General features: G+C 53.4%; 2 protein-coding genes across 16 annotated transcripts in view; one reads left to right on the top strand and one right to left on the bottom strand.

The window, feature by feature from the left end:
• Nucleotides 1-6,255, top strand: part of Pik3cd (phosphatidylinositol-4,5-bisphosphate 3-kinase catalytic subunit delta) — a 49,517-nt gene extending 43,262 nt beyond the window's left edge. For all 12 annotated transcript variants that reach the window (XM_021232614.2, XM_021232615.2, XM_021232616.2 and 9 more), the window contains 10 exons: nt 36-179; nt 362-461; nt 706-884; nt 975-1,087; nt 1,257-1,335; nt 1,679-1,846; nt 2,443-2,566; nt 2,896-3,041; nt 3,313-3,445; nt 4,483-6,255. In XM_021232614.2, the coding sequence (XP_021088273.1) occupies nt 36-179; nt 362-461; nt 706-884; nt 975-1,087; nt 1,257-1,335; nt 1,679-1,846; nt 2,443-2,566; nt 2,896-3,041; nt 3,313-3,445; nt 4,483-4,620 (1,324 nt within the window). In that variant the 3' untranslated portion in view covers nt 4,621-6,255. The remainder of the gene's footprint in view (nt 1-35; nt 180-361; nt 462-705; nt 885-974; nt 1,088-1,256; nt 1,336-1,678; nt 1,847-2,442; nt 2,567-2,895; nt 3,042-3,312; nt 3,446-4,482) is intronic.
• A 286-nt stretch (nt 6,256-6,541) lies between these two features.
• The window catches only part of Clstn1 (calsyntenin 1), a 67,021-nt gene continuing 49,735 nt past the window's right edge, over nt 6,542-23,827 (bottom strand). For 2 of the 4 annotated variants that reach the window (XM_040735008.1, XM_040735007.1), the window contains 14 exons: nt 22,980-23,129; nt 22,678-22,863; nt 20,301-20,549; nt 19,859-19,980; nt 16,299-16,461; nt 13,726-13,782; nt 12,174-12,331; nt 11,652-11,800; nt 11,133-11,359; nt 10,523-10,693; nt 9,886-10,031; nt 8,960-9,095; nt 8,482-8,666; nt 6,542-8,088 (listed from right to left, as the gene is read on the bottom strand). In XM_040735008.1, coding sequence (XP_040590942.1) covers nt 7,891-8,088; nt 8,482-8,666; nt 8,960-9,095; nt 9,886-10,031; nt 10,523-10,693; nt 11,133-11,359; nt 11,652-11,800; nt 12,174-12,331; nt 13,726-13,782; nt 16,299-16,461; nt 19,859-19,980; nt 20,301-20,549; nt 22,678-22,863; nt 22,980-23,129 — 2,297 coding nt within the window. In that variant the 3' untranslated portion in view covers nt 6,542-7,890. The remainder of the gene's footprint in view (nt 8,089-8,481; nt 8,667-8,959; nt 9,096-9,885; nt 10,032-10,522; nt 10,694-11,132; nt 11,360-11,651; nt 11,801-12,173; nt 12,332-13,725; nt 13,783-16,298; nt 16,462-19,858; nt 19,981-20,300; nt 20,550-22,677; nt 22,864-22,979; nt 23,130-23,827) is intronic. The other 2 variants (XM_040735010.1, XM_040735009.1) reach the window with 1 other exon arrangement.

Genomic DNA, 23,827 nt, shown 5'->3' on the forward strand with positions numbered 1-23,827 from the left:
TCTGCTGTAGACCATCAGCCCTCTTTTCTCCACAGGGATGACGAACTTTTCCAGTACCTTCTGCAGCTTGTGCAGGTGCTCAAATACGAGTCCTACCTGGACTGCGAGTTGACCAAATTCTTGTTGGACCGAGCCCTGGCTAACCGCAAGATCGGCCACTTCCTCTTCTGGCACCTCCGGTAGCTGGATGCACCCCAGCCTGTTCCTTGGGAACCCCATGAGGGCCACGGGGAAGGGAGATCTCAGGCTTACTGACCTCATGTTTCTAGCAAGCCCAGATGTTCTGGGTGTCCTGGGTCTCACCCCGGCTGGGGTGTGTGGCAAGGTACTGGGCAAGACTCATGCCGTATTTTTTTTCCAGCTCTGAGATGCACGTACCATCCGTGGCCCTGCGCTTTGGCCTCATCATGGAGGCCTACTGCAGAGGCAGCACCCACCACATGAAGGTGCTGATGAAACAGGTAAGGCTTGGGCCAGGCTCTACGTCTAGACTTTAGAATGCTATGTGTGCCCCTGTCCCCCGCTACACCTCTCTCTCTCTCTCTCTCTCTCTCTCTCTCTCTCTCTCTCTCTCTCTCTCTCTCTCTCTCTCTCTCTCTCTCTCTCTCTCTCTCTCTCTCTCTCTCTCTCTCTCTCTCTCTCTCTCCCCCCCCCACCTGAGGCTGGCACTGGCCACTGCCTTGCCTTTTTTGCTGTCACCACCAGGGGGAGGCACTGAGCAAGCTTAAGGCGCTGAATGACTTTGTGAAGGTGAGCTCTCAGAAGACCACCAAGCCCCAAACCAAGGAGATGATGCATATGTGCATGCGTCAGGAGACCTACATGGAGGCCCTGTCCCACCTGCAGTCTCCACTCGACCCCAGCACCCTCCTGGAGGAAGTCTGGTGAGCCCTATGCCTGTCCCCCGCCCAGGGCTCCTCCCACCCCTCCGGCCTGCGGAGGAGCACCGGTTGACCCCAGTCTCTGGCCTGCAGTGTGGAGCAGTGCACCTTTATGGACTCCAAGATGAAGCCACTGTGGATCATGTACAGCAGCGAGGAGGCGGGCAGGGCTGGCAGCGTGGGCATCATGTTTAAGAACGGAGACGGTGAGCAGGCGGGGCTGGGGAGCCTGCCAAGGCCCTGCCCGTCCCCATGCTATCTCGAGGGGGGTGGTCCTGGAGATGGGAGTTGAAAAATTACCCTGGGACCTAAGGGCCTACACACCCGGGAATGCAGAACCCGCCAGACGCTTGCGGTCTCCTTCCCTCCCTGCAGACCTCCGCCAGGACACGCTGACCCTGCAGATGATCCAGCTCATGGACGTCCTGTGGAAGCAGGAGGGCCTGGACCTGAGGTGGGAGCCCGTCCCGAAGGCTGCCATATCATTACCGTGTCAGCTGGGAAAAGGAGGGGCTGTTCTCAGTACAGCGAGACGACAAAGCTAGGAGGGAGGGGGGGCGGGGAAGGCGCCCAGGCGGCCACCTGGCCCCGTCTGCACCCCCTGGCTTCCTGCCTGTCCTAGGAAGCAGCAGTCTTCTCCTAAGTCCTCATCATCTTGGGTGCCAGCGGTGGAGACTCCCGAGTTCCCCTCCTCAGCAACCTGAGTGTGGCATCATCCCCTGGGGCTATTTGGAATGTTGTCCCCAGGGAGAGCCTCTGGTCATGACATTTTCTCGGTTCACCTCCCCTTCATGTAGGATGACCCCCTATGGCTGCCTCCCCACTGGAGACCGCACAGGCCTCATTGAGGTGGTCCTGCACTCAGACACCATCGCCAACATCCAGCTGAACAAGAGCAACATGGCGGCCACGGCTGCCTTCAACAAGGATGCCCTGCTCAACTGGCTCAAGTCCAAGAACCCCGGGTAGGGTTCAGGCCTTCTCCTTCCTGGGAGGCGTGATGTGGGAGGAGTCGGCCTGTCAGAGACGAGGCAGGAGGGAGGGCTGTAGGTAGGAGGGGCCAGTCTGAGTCAGCCAGGCTGTTCTTATGTGTCTGTCAATGCCACTCAAAGCATAAGGCTGCAGGAAATCCACCATTCTGAGCGGGCTCGAGTGAGCTCACCTGGGATAACCTAGGATAGCCTGCATGTGTTGCTTGGGACAACTCAAACCATCTAGGGCTTTCGCCAAGCCTGGTAGGTCTAAGATGGATTCGATTGAATGCCTGGAGCCTTGGTACTGCCTCTGAGCCTTACCTCTCCTCCTGGATTCTGCTCACGGCCCCAGCTTCTTCCCCATGATGCTCACGGGGACAGGTTCGAGGCCAGGGAGGTACCCTAGGCTGAGGCTCTGGAACAGGGTGTACTCTGTGTTCTGTTGAGTAGAGCAAGCCAAAGGGGCTAGACTCAAGGAGGGGGAAGAGCAGCCCTAGACTCAGGAGGGGAAGAACAGCCCCTACCTCCAGTAGAAGGAGCCGCAGTATTGGTGTGGCCGTGACCTTTGTCTTCCCTTTCCCACTCAGGGAGGCCCTGGAAAGAGCCATCGAGGAGTTCACCCTCTCCTGTGCTGGCTACTGTGTGGCCACATACGTGCTGGGCATCGGTGACCGACACAGTGACAACATCATGATCCGAGAGAGTGGGCAGGTAGGGAGGTGTAGGCGGGTGGGTTCCCCATGGCAGCCTGACCTCCAGTCCTGGCCTGCTGGCCCCTCTGCCCTGGATTCAGTATCCCAGGCGATGCTATGAGCCCTGCCAGTGTCATCTTTGCCTGGGGCTCTTAGAAACTGCAGCCCCGTGTTCTCTATAGCATCTTTTCCCTCCTCCCAGGGTTCCCCGGGGCTCGGATCCATCTCACACCGAGGCTAGGGCTCCGCTCTTGAGCCACACCCCCTTGAGCCACACCCACACACACTGCCACCCCACCCCCGCCCCTCCTTTGGGGCTTCTCACGGTGTGCCCTCCCCTCCCCTCAGCTGTTCCACATTGATTTTGGCCACTTCCTGGGGAACTTCAAGACCAAGTTTGGAATCAACCGTGAACGGGTCCCCTTCATTCTCACCTACGACTTCGTCCACGTGATTCAGCAGGGGAAGACCAATAACAGTGAGAAATTTGAACGGTGAGGGTGCCGCCACCGATTATCCGCCCCGGACAACCGGGGACCCCGGGTGAAGGATGAGGACGGAGACCGCTGTCTCCCGGCCCCTCCCGGGGGTGTGTCCTTCTGTAGGGGGCAGGGCGAACAGGTCCGCCCGAGGAACTCTAGGGGGCTTTTGTACACCACCCATCAGTGGAGCAGCAGCTCAGAGGAAAGAGCAAACGTGCCCTCTGGCCCTTGGGCTGGGGGTGGCAGAGAAAGTCCAGAACCTCACCCGGCCACGCCCCTGCAGGTTCCGCGGCTACTGTGAACGAGCCTACACCATCCTGCGGCGCCACGGGCAGCTCTTCCTCCATCTCTTCGCCCTGATGCGAGCCGCGGGTCTGCCTGAGCTCAGCTGCTCCAAGGACATCCAGTACCTCAAGGTGGGTGTCCTTGTGAGGTCGCCGTGGCTGCGATAAAGACCCTGACCAAAAGCAACTTGGGGAGGAAGCGGGGGTTTATTTCAGCGTACAGGTGTAGTCCACCATGATGGGGAAGCCGAAGCCAAGGTTTGCTCCACTCGGCTTGCTCAGCCTGCTTTCTTAGACAATCTGAGACCACCTGCCCAGGGGGGGGGTGGCACCATTCACGGTGGGCTGGGCCATCTCACATTGGACATCGAACTTAACTACAGGCAGCCTAATTGGAGGCAGTTCCTCGATTTTGAGGCGTCTCAGTCCCAGGTGACTCTAGTTTGTGTCGAGTTGACAAAACTAACCAACAACTCAAGACAGGGTTTGAATCTACCTACTCTAGGGCTGTCTGCTTCCCAAGGCCTGCCTGCCTGGGCAGTCTGGGTCCTCGAAGGGCCCCATTGGTGGGCTTGGTGGTGGTACTGATGCTGTCCTAGCAACGGGGTATGGATGGTGGGAAGTGGGCAGAGTGGTCCAGCTCACGGGGCTTGGTCGTGCTGGGTTGAGATGTGGTAACCTCCTTAATCCACATGTGCCTCACAGGTGTCTACACACACACACACACACACACACACACACGCACGCACACACGCACGCACACACGCACGCACGCACGCTCATGCACGTGCACACACACACACGCATGCAAGCACGCTCACGCACGCACGCACGCACGCATGGGATCTGTGTGAGCTAAGGCTTCTCCTACATCTTACAGAATGCTTCCTTCCCACACTGTTTGTGGTAAGCGGAGCAGAGTGAGGTGGCGACAGACCCCAGAGCTAGCCAGGGTATTTCATTCCCTGAAGGCCACCTAGCACTCCAGGGCTTCTGGCTCCAGACACTTTTGGCATCTGAGTCAATGGGTGGGCTGGGTGGGCCACCGGGGGCCTGGGGTCTGAGAAAAGAGCTTTCCCTTTGAGAGAGGATTTAACAGCCCATTGGGCGTCAGCAGAGAGAGAGAGAGCAGGATCCCTCAATGTTGCCCTGCTGTGATGTTTGCCCAGGACTCTCTGGCACTAGGGAAGACAGAGGAGGAGGCGCTCAAACACTTCCGGGTGAAGTTCAATGAAGCCCTACGGGAGAGCTGGAAAACCAAAGTCAACTGGCTGGCGCACAATGTGTCCAAGGATAACAGGCAATAAGGGGCCTCCCCTCCTGGTGCCACACATCCTTCCTTCTCAGCCCTAGAGGTAAACAGTCGGTCCTGGGGACCGGGCACGCTTAGTGGTCATCAAAGAGGCCCCAACGCCTGAACAGCTCCTCTAGGGGAAGAACCACACAGTTGCCTCGTTTATACTGGTTATTTATTTATGACTCAATGTTTAAGGGACAAAACAGCCATAAACAGAACTGTCTTTGTGGAGGGGAGGGGTGCTGTCCTCTTGAGACACCCCTAACCCTGCCCCAGTCAGCACTGTAAGCAGCGCCTTGAGGATTGCACCCCTAGTCTTCCAACCTATGGATCTAGGCCCAGAAAAGACCGTTCTTCTCGGGGCCTTCTCCCCAGCAGGCTGCCTGGAGCCTCCCCTCCAGACAGGACACTTCAATCCTCAGCTCACCTCAGTCACCTTTGTGTGGCCCACCTTTGGCAACCTCTACCAACCAAGCTTCCAGCAGCTTCCAAGGAAACCAGAAGCCAGGGCGCCCTCTAGACTCAGGCACACTCGCTCGGCCCTGCTCAAGTGACCTCTTGGATAATGGGGACAGCCTCACCTTTTATTTTCGGGTAAGAAAACGGCAGCCAAACTATGTACAGAACTCTACAGCTGGGGACAAGGACCCCGCCCCTGCTATGTCTTGTTACGTGCTAGGCCTCAAAACACTCCCGAAACTGGCGGCTGATTTAGCTCGGTCACAAGACAAAAGCAGGTCAGAGTGCAGTCCTGTGCAGTGAGTGTGAACCACACCCAGAGGCAGCTTTGTGAAAGGGCAGGATTGGTCTCTCCTAGAGCTGTCCCCCCAGGAGGCAGCTGGGGAGCCAGGTCTGCAGGGAGAGCAAGAGTTGAGGGTTCGAGAACCCAAAGTTGTCAGGGCTTTTATCCTTGAAAAGGAATGGATCAGAGCGACTCTAGAAACGCAGGTCTGACCCTCTTCCCGAGCTTCCCGAAGCCATGCTGGCAATGGAGCTAGACACCTGGGCTTTCAGAAGCTAAGTGATCCGGGGACACAGCTCAGTGGCACAGCGTGTGCCTGGTGTGCCATCCCAAGCACATCTCGCTCCGTGTATCAAGTGCAACCTCAGGTAGCATTCTGAGACTTGTAACCATCACTGCCGTGTTGCCAGCAGCCCAGACCATGGCTCAAGGAGGCCAAGTGCCGGCTCCCCCATGGTGGCGAGCTGAGCGACCAGCAGCAGACTGTTCCTCCTCAAAGTACCTGCTTAGTCCATAGTAGCTGAAACCCTCTGCCTGCCCCAGCAATTCTGATAGGAAATGAGCGTGTGTGTATGTGTGTGGCATGCGCGTGTGCCTGTGCTCTTGTGAGTGCGCGTGTGTGCGTGTGTGTGTGTGTGTGTGTGTGTGCGCGCGTCAAGTTATTTATTGAAATGAGTCTAGGTGCTCTCGTGTGGCTGCAGACTGTATACACTCAGCCTTCAGAGAGTTAGGCATATGGTCTGTGCACCTGGCTGTAAGAATATTTTCTATTTTTTTAAGTAATTTCGTGTTTGTGTGGGGAAAGTGGATTTCCTTTCACTGATGTGGGCTGAGTCATTTGTGCGACCTTGACATAACAGGTAAAGACGGGTGAAAAGAAATAAAGGCCTTTTTACGTTCTTACATTCTCGGCTCAGAAAGCAGCAGCAGGGGAGGGGCGGCTGGGAATTCGGTACAGCGCTTGCCTGGAATGGGTGTGGTAGTCGTCCCCCCCCCCGCCCCTCCCCCCCGCCCCCCCTCCCCCCCCGTAATCCCAGCACTGATCAGGAGGAGGCAGGAGGATTGCTTTAAGTTTGAGAGAAGCCTGGTCTAGCAGGAAGCTCCACACCAGCTTGCCAGGGCTACAGAGCAGACCTTGTCTCAACCATCACCCCCTCCCCAAAAGTGACAGAACAGACCCCACTCAGGCTAGAGTTAGAACCAGACTTTATTATAGTGCATACACTTCCTGGCCTAGCGTCAATATACACATCTTAAAGGAGACAGACACATGAAAACGTCCCTCTCCGCACTAGCCTCTTTCCATCATCTAATAAAAGAGCTACAGGGACAGGACATGGGAGGGTGGCCACAGACAGCACAGCCGTCAGCATCCTTAAAACTAGCAGCGAGGGCCGGAGGTTCCCTGCTGGAGAAGCCTCAACTGTGATTATAAGTGACAAGCTGAGTGCTGTGTGGGTTTAGACTACTGTGTCCTACCTTGCCGCCACCAAGCAGCAAGACTTCCTGGCTCCTGGGGCTTGGTCTTACCCCACACCCTGACAGCAAGGGGGGGCATCCCATGGGGCTTCTGGGGAGGGGGAGAAAGCAGACTGTTTTGGAACATTCTAGCACTTTGTCTTGGGGCCTCAGGCTCTCCTTTTGGATGCTGTAGTGTAGACGTGCTCAGGCCTGTTGTCTTCAAATCAAAGGAGCCTGACTGTCTCACAGAATTGCTGTCAGTTCCCATGAGCTACACGTTTTTAGCATCAGGGAGACAGTGAGGCTGCAGAGCGAGGAGGCTGCCAGTCACAGGGGACAGAGGACAGAGATGTAGCAACCACCTGGCCGTCCCCAGCCTCCAGTGTGGTGGGGTGCTCGGGTCTGGTCTCCCAAGCGGCGCTGGGAGCCACGTGGCTGTACAGAGACCCCCCAGCAAGGGCCACAGTGCCTTGGGCTTCTCCAGCCTGATTTCTTGGGAGAAGAGAGGGGAGCAGAGTCCCTCCCGGGCCTGTGTTCAGGCTCCACTTTCCATCCCTGTCCTGGACTATACTAGCACAGAGGACACAGAGAATCCCGATTTATTTACAAAATATTAAAAAGTCAGTTGGTCATCTACATATTATCCCATTCTCCCACTTTATACATGCACTAGTTCGGAAAAAAAAATAAAAACTTTTAAAAATAAAGAAAAATGATTACCAGGTGGGAGTAATTTTTTTTTTTTACCCTTTGTCAGCAAGTCCACGGCAACTTCTGGAGGTGTCCTCTCCCGGACCAACGGGGGACTACAGCCACATGTGGGGTCCGAGGTGTTGTGGGGCTGCCGTGCCCAAATGTGGCCAGGGAGGAAGTGCCAGCTCCTAGCAAGGCTGCACGAGTGATGGGCAGGGAGGGCAGAGGGCGGAGCCTATGGTCCCACACACCAAGCACAGGCGATGTTCAGCGAAGGGGGAGGGGTCTGCAGACCTGCTGGCCAAAATGGTTTTGTACATCGTGGACCCGTGGGGCTGGGAGACGGCGAGGAGGGAGCTCTGGAGAGCGGTTGCCGAGGCGTGTTTAGTAGCTGAGCGTGGAGTCGTCCCATTCCAGCTGCTGCTGTCGGGTGGCGTTCTGGCCGTCCCCGGGGCCGCCCTCCTCCTCCTCACTGCTCTCTGACTCGGCACTGGTGATCTCCTCCTCCTCCTCGCCGTCTTCACTCTCCTCCTCTTCCTCCTCCTCTTCCTCCTCCTCACTGCTGTGCTGGTCCTCATACGTCTGGGGAGGAGAAGATGGTGTGAGTCTTGCTGGCTGGCCCCATCACCTTCTAGAGGCCACAGTGGCCTAGGAGCTGAGCAGCCCTAGAGCCGCCCACGCGAAGTGCCAGGGGCAGGTGAACAGCTCATCAGGGACCCGAACCCACGCACAGGGAGGGGCGCTCGATGCTGAGGGAGGGGTGGAGCCTCGTCCTGTTACACCAGAACCATCTTGGGGTAAAGAAGCAGAAAGCACCAATTGCCTACTTAGGCTTACCGGAGTGACCTTCAGCGAGGGCTCTGAGCCTGGGTTTCCTCAACTGAGGATGACCCCCCCCCATGTCACAGACCCAATGTACAAGGACACGAGGGACCATGGCGCCACAGGTCTCATCTGGGGCCCCTCTGCACCTACCTCCATGGGGTTCACGGTGATGGTCAAGGCAGAGTCATCCCAATCCATCTCATTTTCCTTCCCCGTGTCCTGGTCCCGCATGGTTCGCTGGTGTGCAGCTCGGATTCGAAACACCCCCAGGATGACCATGAAAACCAGGAAGCTGACACACACCACGATCACCACGGTCGCCGTGCTGGGGACAACTGCCGAGAGATTTGGAGTCCGGACTCGGCTTCTGTGACACTGCTTACCCGGACACAGCCATCCCAGCCTTGGCCTCCCAAACCACTGAGGTCAGAATGAGTGTGTCCGAGTGCTTCGCCCAACTCCAAAGGCCAGGAGGAAACGCTGCGGCAGCCGGGCTGTCGCTAGCTGACAGGCAGTGGTTGTGAGCTGTGCTTACAGCCAGGTTTCGTTGTGTGTGTGGGGGGACCCATCTGGACCCTTCCCGGACACACCATAGCATTGTGACCTGTGTACATCCCAATAGTCCTACCTGCGAATGGGTGAGGGTTGGCCAGGTTGTGACCAGACAGGTCAACAAAGGAGCGATGTTCGGGGTGGACAAACTGTGGCTGGGCAGCCATGTGGTTAGCGTGCTCCACAGGGTTGGCTGTGTGGATCACATTCACCTGCAGTGGATGAGGAGAAACCACTAAGGCTGGCGTCCCACGTGTACCTGGCAGGTAGACGTGGAGTCAGTCGCTGGCAAAGCCACGCTGCTCCCGGTGACCAGAAAAAAACCAGATGTAGGAACCTGTCAACTGGTGTCACGGTGTGACACTGTCACACATCGCAGAAACAGTGCTTGTCTAATGATTTATTTATAGTGAAGCATACAAAAGAGCACAATTACATCAGCGAAGAAAACAAACCCAGATCACTTGGGAAATGCTCGGCATAGACCGCTTTCCCAACCTGGCCGCAGGGGACGGCAAAGTCAGACCCTTGTTAGCTTTCTGCACTCGGCCCACCATGGTGGGCTGCTCAGGACAGCTGAGTCCGTGTCTCCAGGGCACAGAGGTCCTGGTTGATAAAGTCGGCTGCAGCGGAGGCTGCTGGAGCTCTCAGAGCAGAGTGTCCTCAAGCTGCTGTGACCTCAGAGTGACCGTGGCCATGTCAGCACTCACCCAACTTCACTCTCAACAGTCAGTGACCCAACACAGCTTCTTCCACATATGGAACTCAAGAACAACCTTGTCCCTCCTAACCACACACACTCACTCTCTACTGCTCTCCAAGCTCTCCAAGCCACCCCAAGCCTGCATGTCTATCCTGCGGGCTGACCACAGTGTGAACAAAGCCGCCCCTGGCCTGAGCCTACATAGTTGCTACCACAAACGTCTGAAACCTTGGGACCGGGAATCGGGACACTGGATTACTCCTACCGTTGGCTCTTTGGGGTGGGGGCCCTAGACTCACCTCCACCTTGAATTCATTGCTGAGGTAGCGACCATTTAGTTCTGAACAAATGAGCTTGAACTTCCGGTCAAGCAGGGACCTGGTGTGCCAATTCCGGTATCGCAGGAGGTGCAAAACCTCCTCATAGCTTGCCATGGTGTCCACACCTGTAGGGCGTTGAAGGTGAGTGGCCTAAGTCTGGAGCATAGGTGGGTCCAGGTAGCTAAAGTCACACACTTGGGTCAGCTGAGCCAATGGCCACAACTTGGTGGCTTTCTGTTTTTTGGGGGTGGGAGGGTTCCAGGCAGGGTTTCTCTATGGCTTTGGAGCCTGTCCTGGAACTAGCTCTTATACATCAGGCTGGCCTCGAACTCACAGAGATCCACCTGCCTCTGCCTCCCAAGTGCTGGGATTGAAGGTGTGTACCACCACTGTCTGGTTTTCTGAGACAAATCGGATAATGTCTCCATCCAGGGACTGTGCCCAGCCCACCCTGAATGGCCCAGGTCGGTCTGTGCCCACTCCCCTCCCCTACCCCCGCCTGGTGCGGAAGGGCACCCGTGTGAAGTGAATGTGTTACTCCACATCTGCAGGCAGGCCAGAGCCTCACCTTCCCTTCTTACCCCTTCTTACCCTCTGCTCAGTCCCTGCCCCTCACCTGTAAAGACCACGCCCAGGTCGGAGTGGCTCGCTTCGATGCCCTTCTGCTGGAGGCGGGCCATATCCACCTCCAGGCTCTCCTGCTCTGGGTTCAGCTCCTCCCCTTCCACTGTGACCTCGCAGGTGTCCAGGTCATGCACAATTTCTTCTGACACCAGGGACTCTTGAACTGCAGAGATGGCCGACCAGAAATAGCAGAGGCTATGGGGCGGGCAACGCCAGTCAACTCCAACCCCCAGCCTCATCCCGGGCTCACAGCCAAGAGTCTAAGGGCTGAGACTAAATCAAGGTGTCACCGTCCAGACTCAGCAGCCGGGAGCGTACTTGGTGGCGGTGTATACGGCTAGCATTCTGAAGGCCCAGGTCCCAGGCCCAGAAACAGCCCAGTCAATAAACAGCACCTAGTGAGTCCCCAGTAAGAATGGTGGGGACATTGTCCTCCTGCGGGCCGACCCTCAAGCCGCATCTTATGTCTGACCAAAAAGATGTAAAGACTCCATCCATGGCCAAGTTGCAGAAACAGACCCAAGTACTAAAACATTAAAACCCCCAGAACCACACAGACAAAGGGCCCACGAGGGGGCTGGCAGGCCAGGTACAGCTGTTACCTGTGGGGTCCTCTGCCCCGTCCCCCTCAGGTTCCACTTCTCTGGTGATGGTGCTGATGATTCGAAGTTCAGGGAAGAGGGAAACACCCTCTGGACTCTCAAACTCAGAAGCAGCCCGGGCAAAGTGGTGGACCCCACTCAAGCTGATCTTGGGTTCTTCTGGCTGCAAAACCATCACGTAGCCTTCAACTGGGGGCACCTCGATGCAAGCGGCCTCGTTAAAACACCTATCAGAGAAGCAGGAAGGGGGGGGCTGAAGGCTTTTAGAGCTGTGAGGCTGTCACCCATCAAAGGCTTGTGTAAGGAGACAGAAGGTGGCCACTCCAGGAAAGCACTTCCCATTGTGGTCAGATGAAATTTCATCCCTCACTCAGGTTTTGCAAGCTCAAGTGGTGAGTCACCTTCCCTTAGAGGGGAAGGCTAATCTAAGGGGCGCACACACTGTGTGCCCGAGACACACACTGTGTGCCCGAGGGTCAACGAGTGGAAACACGTCCATTGCCACAGATCAGGACATACTTGACTGTGCTGGTGATTTTGAGCCTGCGGATGCCGGGTGTGGGGAACTGTCTTGAGTTCAGGTAGGAAACACGCTGCATGGCCTTATCCAGCTCTCCAACATCGTCTCCCTCCAAGGTCAACACTGCGTGACTGGAGCTTGCATGGATCTGAAATCATCATACTAGAATTGGGAACAAGGCTCCAACCAGGAAGAACCAAGGCCGAGGGAGATGGTGGAGGGATCAGCCCAGACTGCATGGCTGAGCTCTTTGGTCTCCATGAAGAAGACTCTCTACATAGTAGAATAAAATCCGTCCACCCCACACCCAGGTGGTGGCGGTGCACGCCTTTAATTCTAGCACTCAAGAGGCAGATGGATCTCTAAAGCCAGCCTGGTCTACAGAGCCAGGACAGCCAGGGCTACGCAGAGAAACTCTGTCTCGAATAACAGAAACAAAACTCCCTTCACCCCATCTCCGCCTTACCCTGCGTCCCCGCTCTTAGCAGGCCGGGCTAAGAGTGAAGTCAGCGAGCCCTTACCTGCACACCTCTGCTGCCGCCCTCGGGGACCTGCAGGTCCAGCCCCTCCTTGCACGTGTAGAGACAGTCAATCACTTTCTTATCTGCTAGTTTCCCAGAGCGGACGGTGAGGCCAGCCAGGTTTCCTCGGAAAAACTGTGTCATGTGCAGGTCACCACCTTCGGAACAGGAGGAGTAAGAAGTTAGGCTTGCAGCCAACAGGTTCCTGGTTATTTCTCATGGCTGTGTTACCAGTGGTGGCAGCTTCATGGATGGACATGCAAGTTAGTTCAGACCAGACCCTGTTAGCCTTGCAAGCTACATGGAAGCGTAATGGAAAAATTAAATTGTTTATGATCATGCACATGGCCTGAAGAGAGGAGCTTGGGGTGGGTGGGTTCCCTGACCCACAGCCTGGCTGCCCAGGGACCCCTCCTTACACATCTGGCCACTCCCTGATGATGGTGGCCAGCCCAGCACTATCACCAAGGTGCACAGGGACACTGCCTCCTTAGCCCTAGCCTGCTCAGTCACTACCATGTACTCTGCTGAGCACACAGTGGGATGCTTTCCCTGACTCTGAGCACACAGTGGGATGCTTTCCCTGACTCTGAGCACACAGGAGTGGGGGCCTGTTTGGGGGCGGATGACGACTGGACCATAAGCATGAACTCTGGGATGCTCCGAGTTCCCACATAAAAAGCCTTTAAGGCCTTCTAGGGAGATCCGTGTGAGCACATGCATGTGTACAGAATTCACGTGTACACGCATGTTCACATATGTTTGGGCATGTGTGTGGGTAGACCGAGGCGGATGCCGGAAAGCTTCTGTTACTGCTCTCCACCTTACTCATTGAGGCGGGCCTCGTGGTGGAGCCAGAGCTTGCCCGTATAGCTAGTCTAACGAGCTAGCTTGCTCAGGCCGTCCCTGTCTGCCTTCCAATCACTGGAATTACCAGTGGGTGCCTGCCAGGCTCGCTTGGCGTTTACGGAGGTGCTAGGGAATCTGGGGTCTCATCTCCACGCCTGCAAGGCAGGCACTTCACACGTGGAGTCACATCTGCTCTCGGGAGGGAGGACAGGCAGGGACGGTGTAACAAAGAAAGGAAAACCTGAGGGGGCCCTGACAGACCACAGCAAAGCCGCAGACTACAGCTGGCGTTTGCATTAGTGAAGAGCAGGACCCTGGCAGGGCAAGCCATCCCGAGGACTGCCATTTCTGCTTAGACTTCAGGCTCCATCGGGACAGGTGAGCACCATCAAGTGTCCCCCAAACCCGGCTTGAGGAACTGCAGAGGGTGCCTCATGCAGTGGACTGGGGGGGGCTGGAGGCACTAAAATCCCCATGAGTGCAGCGCCTGGGGGTGTGCAGGGTCGACAGGGTCAGGGAGGGAAGCCCCGGGGGGCAATGGGAAGCTCAGTGCAGGCAAGCAGCTGAAACAGCGTCCAGGACCAAAAAAACAAAACCCAAATGCAATCCGTTCATCTCATGCGACACGTGGGATGAATCAATGTCTCATCTTTAAAGGAAACGCTATAGTGAACGGGAGGTGGGGGAGGGGACAGCCAGCAACCTGCGGAGGCCACAGTCACAGGTTCAGTCTCATTGCCACTTTCGACTCCTGAATACTCTGGAAGGCAAGACAGACAGCACACAGGATGGAGAGGTTAGGGCTTCACACTGGACCAAACCCGAGTCCCAGGAAACAGAGTCCCTCCTGAGACCCGGGACGAGATTCACCCGGGTGCGGGCTTGTACTTGACGCCCACGGCCCAGAAGCGACCCCTCCAACGCCTCACTTGAGGGTTTGTTTTCTACACACCACCACCTAGTCTGCTTCCCGGAACACAAATCAGATTCAAGTTAAGACAGGAGTGGGCACTCCGAATTCATTATCTGTTTAGCTGATGCTACAATGCGCTCCCAGGAGGTCTGGCCAAGCGTGGCGCTGGAGCAGACGTAAGGAAACATTCAGCTCCCGGACCACTAGCCTCTTCCCCCCAAACAGACAAACGGGAGGGCCCGTGCCAGGGTCCAGAGTGTGGCCCATGAAAACATGTGTCTGTACTAATTTTAAATGACAGAGGAAAGGACGTTAAGAGGGAGGGCTAAGGGTCTCACCCAGATGAACGGCCCACAGCAGGCTGGGCGCTCACCAGGCACAGTCTCTACAGCTGCAGGTCAGGGCCCACAATCTGAAGCCCCTGCTGGTGGGCACACACCCATGGCTGTGTGCAGGCCCACACATTCCGTACTGCATGGTGGAGGAGATGCCTCCCCTTGCAACCTGCCACTGCAGTCTGCGTGGGCATCTCCTGTGCAAAAGTGTGGGGTGTGTCTTGGGGTGAAACCAGACCTGTGAAGCCGTTTTGCACCTCCACACCCACCCACTGTGATGTCTCCTCTCCTCAGTGAGAGGAGATGCTGCTGCCTGTGCCCTCTCTCCACTGGGAGTTAGCAGGGAGAGGGCTTCTGCATTCACTGAAAGGGCACCTTCGTCTGTGTGAACTGAATCTTAAACAACTTGTGTTGCTAGTAGGTTCCGTGGTTAAGAGCACTGGCTGCTCTTCCAGGGGACCAGGGGTCAGTTCCCAGTGCCCCCCTGGTGGCTCACGACCCTCATGACGCTGACTCCAGGCGATCTGACCTCTTCTTGCTTCCACAGGTACGCACCGCGTGCAAACACAGGTCAGAACATCCATGCACATAAGATGTTAAAAATTAGTAAAAAGATGGGCATCGGTGGCGCTGCCTTTAATCCCAGCACTGGGGAGGCAGAGGCAGGCGGATCTCTGTGAGTTCGAGGCCAGCCTGGTCTACAGAGCGAGTTCCAGGACAGCCTCCAAAACAATACAGAGAAGCTCTGTCTCGAAAAACCAAAATAAAAAAATAAATAAATAAATAAAAATAGGAAAAAACGGAATTTGTGTTGGTCTGGTATGGAAATTGCTGAGAGACGCTGTGATGCTGTGACCAGAGGGCAGGGCGGTGCAGGGCGGCCTACTTAACCAAAGCAACGGAGCTGCCAGGTGTCTGGCAACCCAGACTTTGGCTTCACATCTCATTTCTCACAGGCAGTTGTGCAAACCAACAGCGACCCTGGGGGCCCGCTAAAGAGGGTCGCCTCTATGAGCTAGCTTATTCCTTTGCACCTGAAAGAATCTAGAAACTATGAAATTCAAAGTCTCCTAAAATAAACAAGTCTATCTTGGGAATTAGATTCATCTACACTTTTCTAACCGAAGCCAAGGTACTGTCTTCGGAGAAAGACGTATTTGAAGTCTGGTCACCCAGCAGGGTGCGGTGTATTGAAATAGTAATGTTGGGGTCCAAGGGTCAGAGGAGGGCACATGACCCTCCAAGGCAGACCGACACTCCATGAACTTGGACAAGAACGGTTAACGTCTATTTCCACTAACTTATTTCCTTTGGCTATAAATATAGGCTCTAAACCACAGCGGTGGGTGGTAACTGTGACCCTGCCACCAGCAGAATCATGGTGTTTTTTCGTTACTGCACAGCAGAATGGGGACCCTCATACTGTCCCCAAAGCTCTTCGCCACTTTCAAATTAGTCTTTTCTAGCCCTGACCTTAAAGCTGTTCACTGGGTCAACCCTTCCGTATGCTAGCCACTATTTCAATTTAACTGGCTACCTAAGATCCCACAGATAACCAATATATTGTTTAAGGCAATGATTTTTCTGCCTGGCCTCTCCAAATGTCCCTCACTCACCAGGTTCCTGCCAAGCTATCCAGGTCTGAGTACTGTAGAAGAGGCCCATAGGCCAGATACTTCGGTGTCCTTTACATTTCTGTATCTTGGTTCGCTCTTGCCTCTGGCTTCAGAGACATCAATGATTAATAAACAGATGATTTATATGCTAGTTTCCTAATCATACTTTCCCTCGGTGTGTCACTATTCTCAGGTTCAGAAAAGGTGACGGTGGGCTGTTGTCTATAACACACCTCTCATAAACAACCACCTATGGCGTCAGCCGAGTCCTCTAAAAGGCCGCACACAGAATAAGGACTCATGGGCAAAGACAGAGAGCTACCGAGCGTCTGATTCCCTCCACAGTGACGATAAAGCAAGGATGTGCGTGTCAGTTCCCGAGGCCAGGGGAGGGGAGGCCAGTGACTGTTACCTTGCCAGCAAGCTCCGACCACAAGCTGAGTCTCTATCGCGGTGGGGTGCAGAGGGTAGTCCTCTGTCACGGAGAAAGGCTCATGAGAAACGCCGTCCACAAAGAGTGTCACACTTGGGAATTCCACGTTAAGGACAAAGTGGTGCCAGTCCTCATCGCAGACCTAGGCAAGGCAAAGGAAGCGTGACACGTCACCCAGCTGCTCAGTCAAAGACACAGCCCTGAGCAGCGGCGGGACATGGAAAGTGAGTCATGCACGAGGAATGACTTCCTAAGAAGAAAAGGAGTTTTAAAAATCCAACAAGAAAGTTTTTCCCAAACACGTCCCGCCAGAGAGGGGTAGGTCAGTTTCATCACTGCTGGGACATTTCAAACCAGCACCATCACCAACAGGCCAGAGACTGCGAACAAAGGGCTGCACAATTCTCCACCATTAGCAAGGCATCCACAAGGCTCTAGTAGCAGGCTGGACAGTCATCTCCTAAAAACCGGGTTAGGGCTGGAGAGATGGCTCATAGGTTAAGAGCACTAACTGCTCTGCCAGGGGTCCTGAGTTCAGTTCCCAGCAACCACATGGTGGCTCACAACCACCTACAATTCAATCCAGTGTCCTCTTCTAGCATATAGGCAGACCAGTATATATGTAATAAACAATAAATCTTTAAAAAAAAACCGGGTTAGGCTGTCAGCTTGCTATTCCTTCCCTGTACGCGAACCAATACAGTGTGGAATCAAATGTTTTTATTAATGGGAGAAAACACTTACACACAGCTGGGAGATTAGAGATGTGGCTGGTTTCCAAGAGAGCGAGGCTTTCCTTTTCCTTTCCTTAAAGATCTCACTGTGCCCATCCCCTGTCCCTGCCACTTTGGGCATGGACAGTATTGTGGGCTCACCCCTACAGTCCCCCCCCTTTTTAAAAAAGATTTATTTATCACATATACAGTGTTCTGCCTACACGCCAGAAGAGAGCACCAGATTGAATTGTAGATGATTGTGCGCCACCATGTGGTTGATGGGAATTGAACTCAGGACCCCTGGAAGAATAGTCAGTGCTCTTAACCTCTGAGCCACCTCTCCAGCCCCCAGTTGCCCCTTTTTAAAGCAGGGTTTCACTATGTAGCCCTGACTGTCCTGGAACTAGACTGGGACTCCGTGACATCTGCCTCTGCTCCCAAGTACGAGTCATTCACTTCTGGGCCCAAATAATAATTATCATCAGTCTCGGGAAAGGCATGACAGTGAGCGTGCATGTCCTCTGTCAACTGCTCATCCAAACAGGAACATGCAGGCTGAGGGTGTGGCCCTGGGAGCAATCTCCAGAACCACACAATGGCCCTGCTGAAAGCCCATGGGAGGAAAAGCAGGAAGATCAGGAGTTCCAGGTCACCCTTGGCTTCACAGCGAACAAGAGGGGGGAGGGAAGGGGAGGGAGGGGGGGGAGAAGGAAGGAGAGGGAGTGGGGAGGGGAACAAGCAAAGGGGCGGATCTCTGAGTTTGGGGCTAGACGGGTCTACATAGCAAGTTCAGCCAAACTACAAAGCCAGAGCTACAGAGATCCTGTCTCAAGAAACGACTAAGTAGCCGGCGTTGGTGGCGCACGCCTTTAGTCCCAGCACTTGGGAGGCAGAGGCAGGCGGATCTCTGTGAGTTCAAGACCAGCCTGGTCTACAAGAGCTAGTTCCAGGACAGCCTCCAAAGCCACAGAGAAACCCTGTCTCGAAAAAAAACCAAAAAGAGAAGAAATGACTAAGTAAACGAGTAAGGACATGTAACGGAACTGCACGCCGAAGCACACTGAGTTCTTTCACAGTGGTGAATGGGCATTTCGAATACACCACCCTGATGCAGCCTGGTTCCTTATGCATCCAGATTTCAAACAAACTGGAGAGACTCTCTCTGACCCCAATACAAAGTGCTTTTGAAGCAACTTGAGATTTGAACATTTATCAAATATGTGAGTATATTAAGAACTGCTGTTCTCTTTACTTTTCTCTTTTTTTGGGGGGCGGGATGGGGAGATGAGGGTTCTGGTTATTGAACTCAGGGTCCCAGGTATGCTGAGCGTGTATGATCACTAACCTACCCTACCAACGCCACTGTTAATTATGTGAGACTATATTATGACTATGGTGTAACTTGGAGGCAACATGTCTACATTGAATGAAACACTATGTCTGGGATGGGGAGTTATTGAGTAATTCGGAGGTAGGCATACAAATTATTAACAATGAAACAAAACTGACCAGGGCTGTCACTGCAGACGCTGGCCGTGTCCTTGACACTCGCCTGTCTTCTTCCTTATATATCTGAAGTTTTCCACTATGAAGTTTTAACAAACGTGTGACCATAAAACCCTAAACGTGTCACCACTGCAGGAACATGCCTGCAGTGTCCACCTATGTTACTAAGTATTTTTTTTCCTACAGCATACTTTTCTTTAAATCCTTGGGAAAAAAGCTTTTGAGAAAGGATTGTTTACATAAAAACCACACCAGAAAGAAAGGCGTGTCACAGGCTCCCTTCCCGTCTCATTTATGCCTTGGCCTTTTGTGGGTCTCAAACTGTTTTAGACGGTGTCAGCAAACCCAGGCCCGTCTAACAACGTGCCAACCGTTGCCTCTGACTCCACGAAGGCCAGAGCTTCCCTTGTCACCGTCCTTGGCAAGCTGTTCTGCCTCAGTTTACAGCATGCACTGGCACCGTTGCCTAATTTTCACAGCAGCTCTCCTCCCGAGTGCTTAGCACAGGGATGCTGGAAGATCAGTCAGCTCCCCACGGGCACAGCATCACCAAGAGGACGCCATAAACTACCCTGAGCTAGCAGTTTGTGTGGCATCTGAAAGATTGTAGCTGCTTGAGTATTTAAGGCATCTGCTGACTCAACTTAGCAGTCTTTGGTGCAGCCTTAAACAGTGCTGAGTAAGTCACACATGAGGGTTTCAATGCCGTCACTCCAGGTGGCACTCTTTCAATAGATTATCAGTGTATTTTAAGTTGAAAGCACATTCTTTTTTTTTTTTTTTTTTTTTTTTTTTTTGGTTTTTCGAGACAGGGTTTCTCTGTGGCTTTGGAGGCTGTCCTGGAACTCGCTCTGTAGACCAGGCTGGCCTCGAACTCACAGAGATCCGCCTGCCTCTGCCTCCCGAGTGCTGGGATTAAAGGCGTGCGCCACCAACGCCCGGCAAAAGCATATTCTTTTTCACAGTTAATTTTGAAAGTGTGTGTGTGTGCGCGCGCACACGCACACACGTGCACACATGCTATACACGTGTGTACATCAGAGATAACCTGTGGGAGGTATTCTCTCCTTCCGTCATGTGCGTGTGTCCTGGGAATCAAACTCAGGTTGTCAGGCCTGGCAGCAAGACCCTTTATCTGGTGAGCCCTCTTTCTGGCCCAAAAAGGAAGACAATATTTATGCTATCATTTTGTTTGTGGTAGGAAGGAGTCACGTGGATCTGATTTGCTATCCTATGACCAACAGATGCACAAACCATGATGTCTGCAGGTTGTCACATGCAGGGAAATGACACCTGGCGAGGTTTCTATTTACTTGCCTGGTTCAACTTCCAATGGAACTCTGCCGGCCTGTATTTCTTCTCCTCAGACGGGTCCTGACGGAGGAGGAAGATGAGTCTGCACCCGTGGACATAGAGTGAATAATGGTGCCGGTTCATATCTGCAAAGACAGCGTCTATGGTAAATTGCCAGCTTCAGGCCTCAGGGAGAGTTAAGGACTGTTTCCTTAATGGATTTAAAGACATAATTTTATCTGCATAAATGAACCTTCTAGTTGTGCCAAGACAGGGTTTAGGAACAAACACACAGGAGTTTTACTGAGAACTCATGATAATTCAACTGAGGAAAACTACCCCCAGGCTGGTGTCGTCTCTCTTAGGACAAAGTGTCCCCAGCATAAAATAGGGAGCGATATCAATGGAGGAGCTAGTCCCTATGAGGGGACGTTGAGGACACCAGCTGGCCCAGGGACACACCAACCTGTTTTGTCTGAACTGCAGAGAATCGTCTCCTTCTTGCGGCCAAAAGGCCCATGCCGCATCCACACGGAAATTGTAAAGGGCTCTTTGGGGTCAAGGGACACAACACCGTCTGGGATCCTCACCGCCTGAGTGCCATTGAACTCAAAGACCTGGTCGCTGTCGTGGCCATTGTCGGTGGGGAGTCCAACAGTCCAGTTTAAGGAACCGCTTGGGGAAGGGAGCAGCTCGGAGGTGCCGGCAGCAGCCCCTGAAACCACAGGGACATGAGGGTCACTTCCAGGGAAAGCGGCAAACTTGGGAGTGGTTCAGGGCCACGCTAAGAGGTGGCTCTCAACTTAGGGTTAGAATGCTCGATGGTTTCATTTTGCTCTTCCTGAAAAATAAGGGAATTTTTTTCTTAACAAAAATGTAATAATACACACATCAGTAATCCCAGCACTTGGGAAGTTGAGGCAGGAGGATTGCCAAGTTCAAAGCCCGCCTGGGTTATAAGTGGCTGTTTTGGCTACAGAATAAGACAAAAACAAAACAGTAACAACAACACACATACAAACTGTGGATTCTTGTTATAAGGAGAAGGGATGAAGAAGATACAACATAGCGGGGTACAGTGCATATGTCTTTAATCCCAGCACCCGAGGCAGAGGCAGAGGCAGAGGCAGAGGCAGAGGCAGAGGCAGAGAGGCAGAGGCAGATCTTTGTGAGTTCCAAGTCAGCCTGTTCTACATATTGAGTTCCAGGCTAGCCAGAGCTATGTAGTGAGACCTTGCAAACAAGCAACAATAACAAAGTAACTTTTTATACTACCATCCAAATATACACCATTTTTGTATGCAAACATTTCTAGTTCTTTTTTAATGAATATAAAGTTCTTTCTTCATTTTCATATGTTAGTGGCGTGTGCATATGTGTTCATGCATGCTTGCATGTATCTGGGCAAACGTGTATTGGTGCACACCCTTGTGGAGGAATCATTCTCAGTTACCTCTACCTTATTCAATGAGGCAGGGTCTCTCAATCAAACCCAGAGCTACCAATATGACTAGTCTCAACAGCTGGCTTGCCTCAGTGGATCACCTGTCTCTTCTAAGCCAGAACTGCAGGTGGGCCACGACACCCACTTGGCATTTAGTGGGTTCTGGGGATCTAAACCCTGGTCCACACACTTGCACATCAAGTGCTTTACCCACTGAGCTGTCTCTCTGGCCCATTGTTTATCTTGATTTTACGTGATGTACAAGTGTTTTTTTCTGCGTGTCTGTCTGCGCGCTACCTGCATGCCTTATGCCAAGGAGTTTCAGATCTCCTGGGACTGGAGTTGCAGACGCTTGTGACTGCCGTGTGGGTGCTGGGAACTGAACCTGGAACAGCCAGTGCTCTTAGCCAGAGTCCTCACCAGCTCACAGAGTACGTTTTAATTAACTAGAGTCCTACTGTGCCCGCAGTGCGCAGATACAATGTAACTGACTTAGTCCTTCTTCTGGCGGACACTGTCCCAAATTCCTTCCGGTTACACACCTCCCCTTCACAAGCATCTACCTGTGCGACTGTGACTCTGATCTTAGGACAAACATCTACAATAGGAATCACTGAGTCAGAGAGCAGGGAGAGAGAGGCAGAGAGATGGCTCAGGGTTAGTGAAGGACCTGACACCGACCCTGAGTTTGATCCCCATAACCTGTGCTGCGAGGGAGAAAAGTGAAGACCACGTCACCTACCCTCTGACTTCCTCAGAACACTGTGGCACACACGTACACAAACAAACAAACAAATGCAATTTAAGATTTTACATCTGCCATGATAAGTTTTGTTTTTTGTTTTGTTTTTGCTGTTGTTCTTTCTTCCTGTTACTGGAGATCGAACTCAGAGCCTCATGCATTAGGAAAAGTGTGTGCCTTTGAGACAGTGTACCCTGTGTTGCCCAGGCTAGACCAGAACTCCTGAGTTTAAATGATCTCCTGCCTCAACTTTCTGAGGAGCCTGGCTCCTTAGTCTTACTTCATCCATACTTGGATGACTCTTCACAGTGCAGGCTCTTCAGGACGTGCGCGCACACACACACACACACACACACACACACACACACACACACACACACACACACACACACACCACTGAATGAAAAGCAGCCAGCAAGGCAGCAAAGGCCACCTCAGAACATCGCGCGCACACACACACACACACATACACACACACACACACACACACACACACACACACACACACACACACACACCACTGAATGAAAAGCAGCCAGCAAGGCAGCAAAGGCCACCTCAGAACATCGTGTCTGTCCTACTTATCATTTTACAGAGCAAGACACAGGGGCTCGGGTCCTATGGGCTCCTGTCTTCCCAGACACCAGACCTCCTTACCACAGAGCCGGTGAAGAGACTTCTCAGAGTAGGTGTCCCGGTCACAGCCTTTCCCTATGTGGCTGGTCTCCAGCTCTACTGTGGCCCGCACGGAGGCGACAGGCTCGTCACAGGTCTCCAAATGGATGCTTGGGAAGACAGCCAAAGCCCCTGTGCCGGGTTCGTACTCAATCCTGTTGCTCCAGCCTGTGTGGGCCCGTGGACGGGTGCGGGAGAAAGAAAGAAAGCTCACAGTTAGGTTTTTACGGCACGTGCGTTTGCGTTGTCAGAACGGCCGTAGGAGCAGAGAGACTGCAGCTCACCTTGCCACCCAGGGCTGCAGGCGGGCTTAATGCTGATCTTCACCAGGGCGTCTTCCGTGGCTCTCTTCTTCCCACAGTCATAGGCCGTGACCGTGAGCTTGTACTGATGCTCTTTGTCATAGTTCAGCTTCTCTGTGTTTTTAATATAACCTGGCAGAACAGCAAAACAATGACGAGAACCAGCTTACTTGTAATGTGCGAGACTGCCACAACCTGAAATAAACTCCGTCCTGAGATCACAATACCCCTCTGTCCTCCCTTAGCTGAGACACATACACACACGCACGCACGCACGCACGCACGCACGCACGCAGGGATTAAAGGCGTGATCACCGCCCGGCTCAAAGGACATCTTTCAATTAGGTTTCTTGCACCATCGTTTTAGGACTGAAGTCGGGTCATCATTGGGTTTATGTAGCAAGTGCTTTTAGTAAAGCCACCTCACCTGTCCTAATTTTATATTAATATTTACTACTTTGCATGTAATAATAATAAAAAAGACAAATGCCTTTAACCCCAGCACTTGTGAAGCAGAGGCAGGTGGATCTCTCTGAGTTCGAGTCCAGCCTGGTCTACAGAGCGAGTGTCAGGAAAGGCTCCAAAGCTACACAGAGAAACCTTGTCTTGAAAAACAAACAAAAAAGACAAATAGTTTAAATACCTTAAATACTAACAGTAAGACCAAGCTTCACTAGATACTTCTGCTGGAAGGTGAATTTTGTTAAAGGAAAAGATGAGGGCTGGGGATACAATTCCATGGCAGAGTGAAGGCACGAGTTCTGACCCCAGCACTCCCTACAAAAGGAGTGGTGGTCCACGCCTGTCATCCCAGCACTTGGGAGCGGAGG

The sequence above is a fragment of the Mesocricetus auratus genome, unplaced genomic scaffold, assembly GCF_017639785.1.
Source record: "Mesocricetus auratus isolate SY011 unplaced genomic scaffold, BCM_Maur_2.0 Super-Scaffold_100042, whole genome shotgun sequence".
Lineage (NCBI taxonomy): Eukaryota > Metazoa > Chordata > Mammalia > Rodentia > Cricetidae > Mesocricetus > Mesocricetus auratus.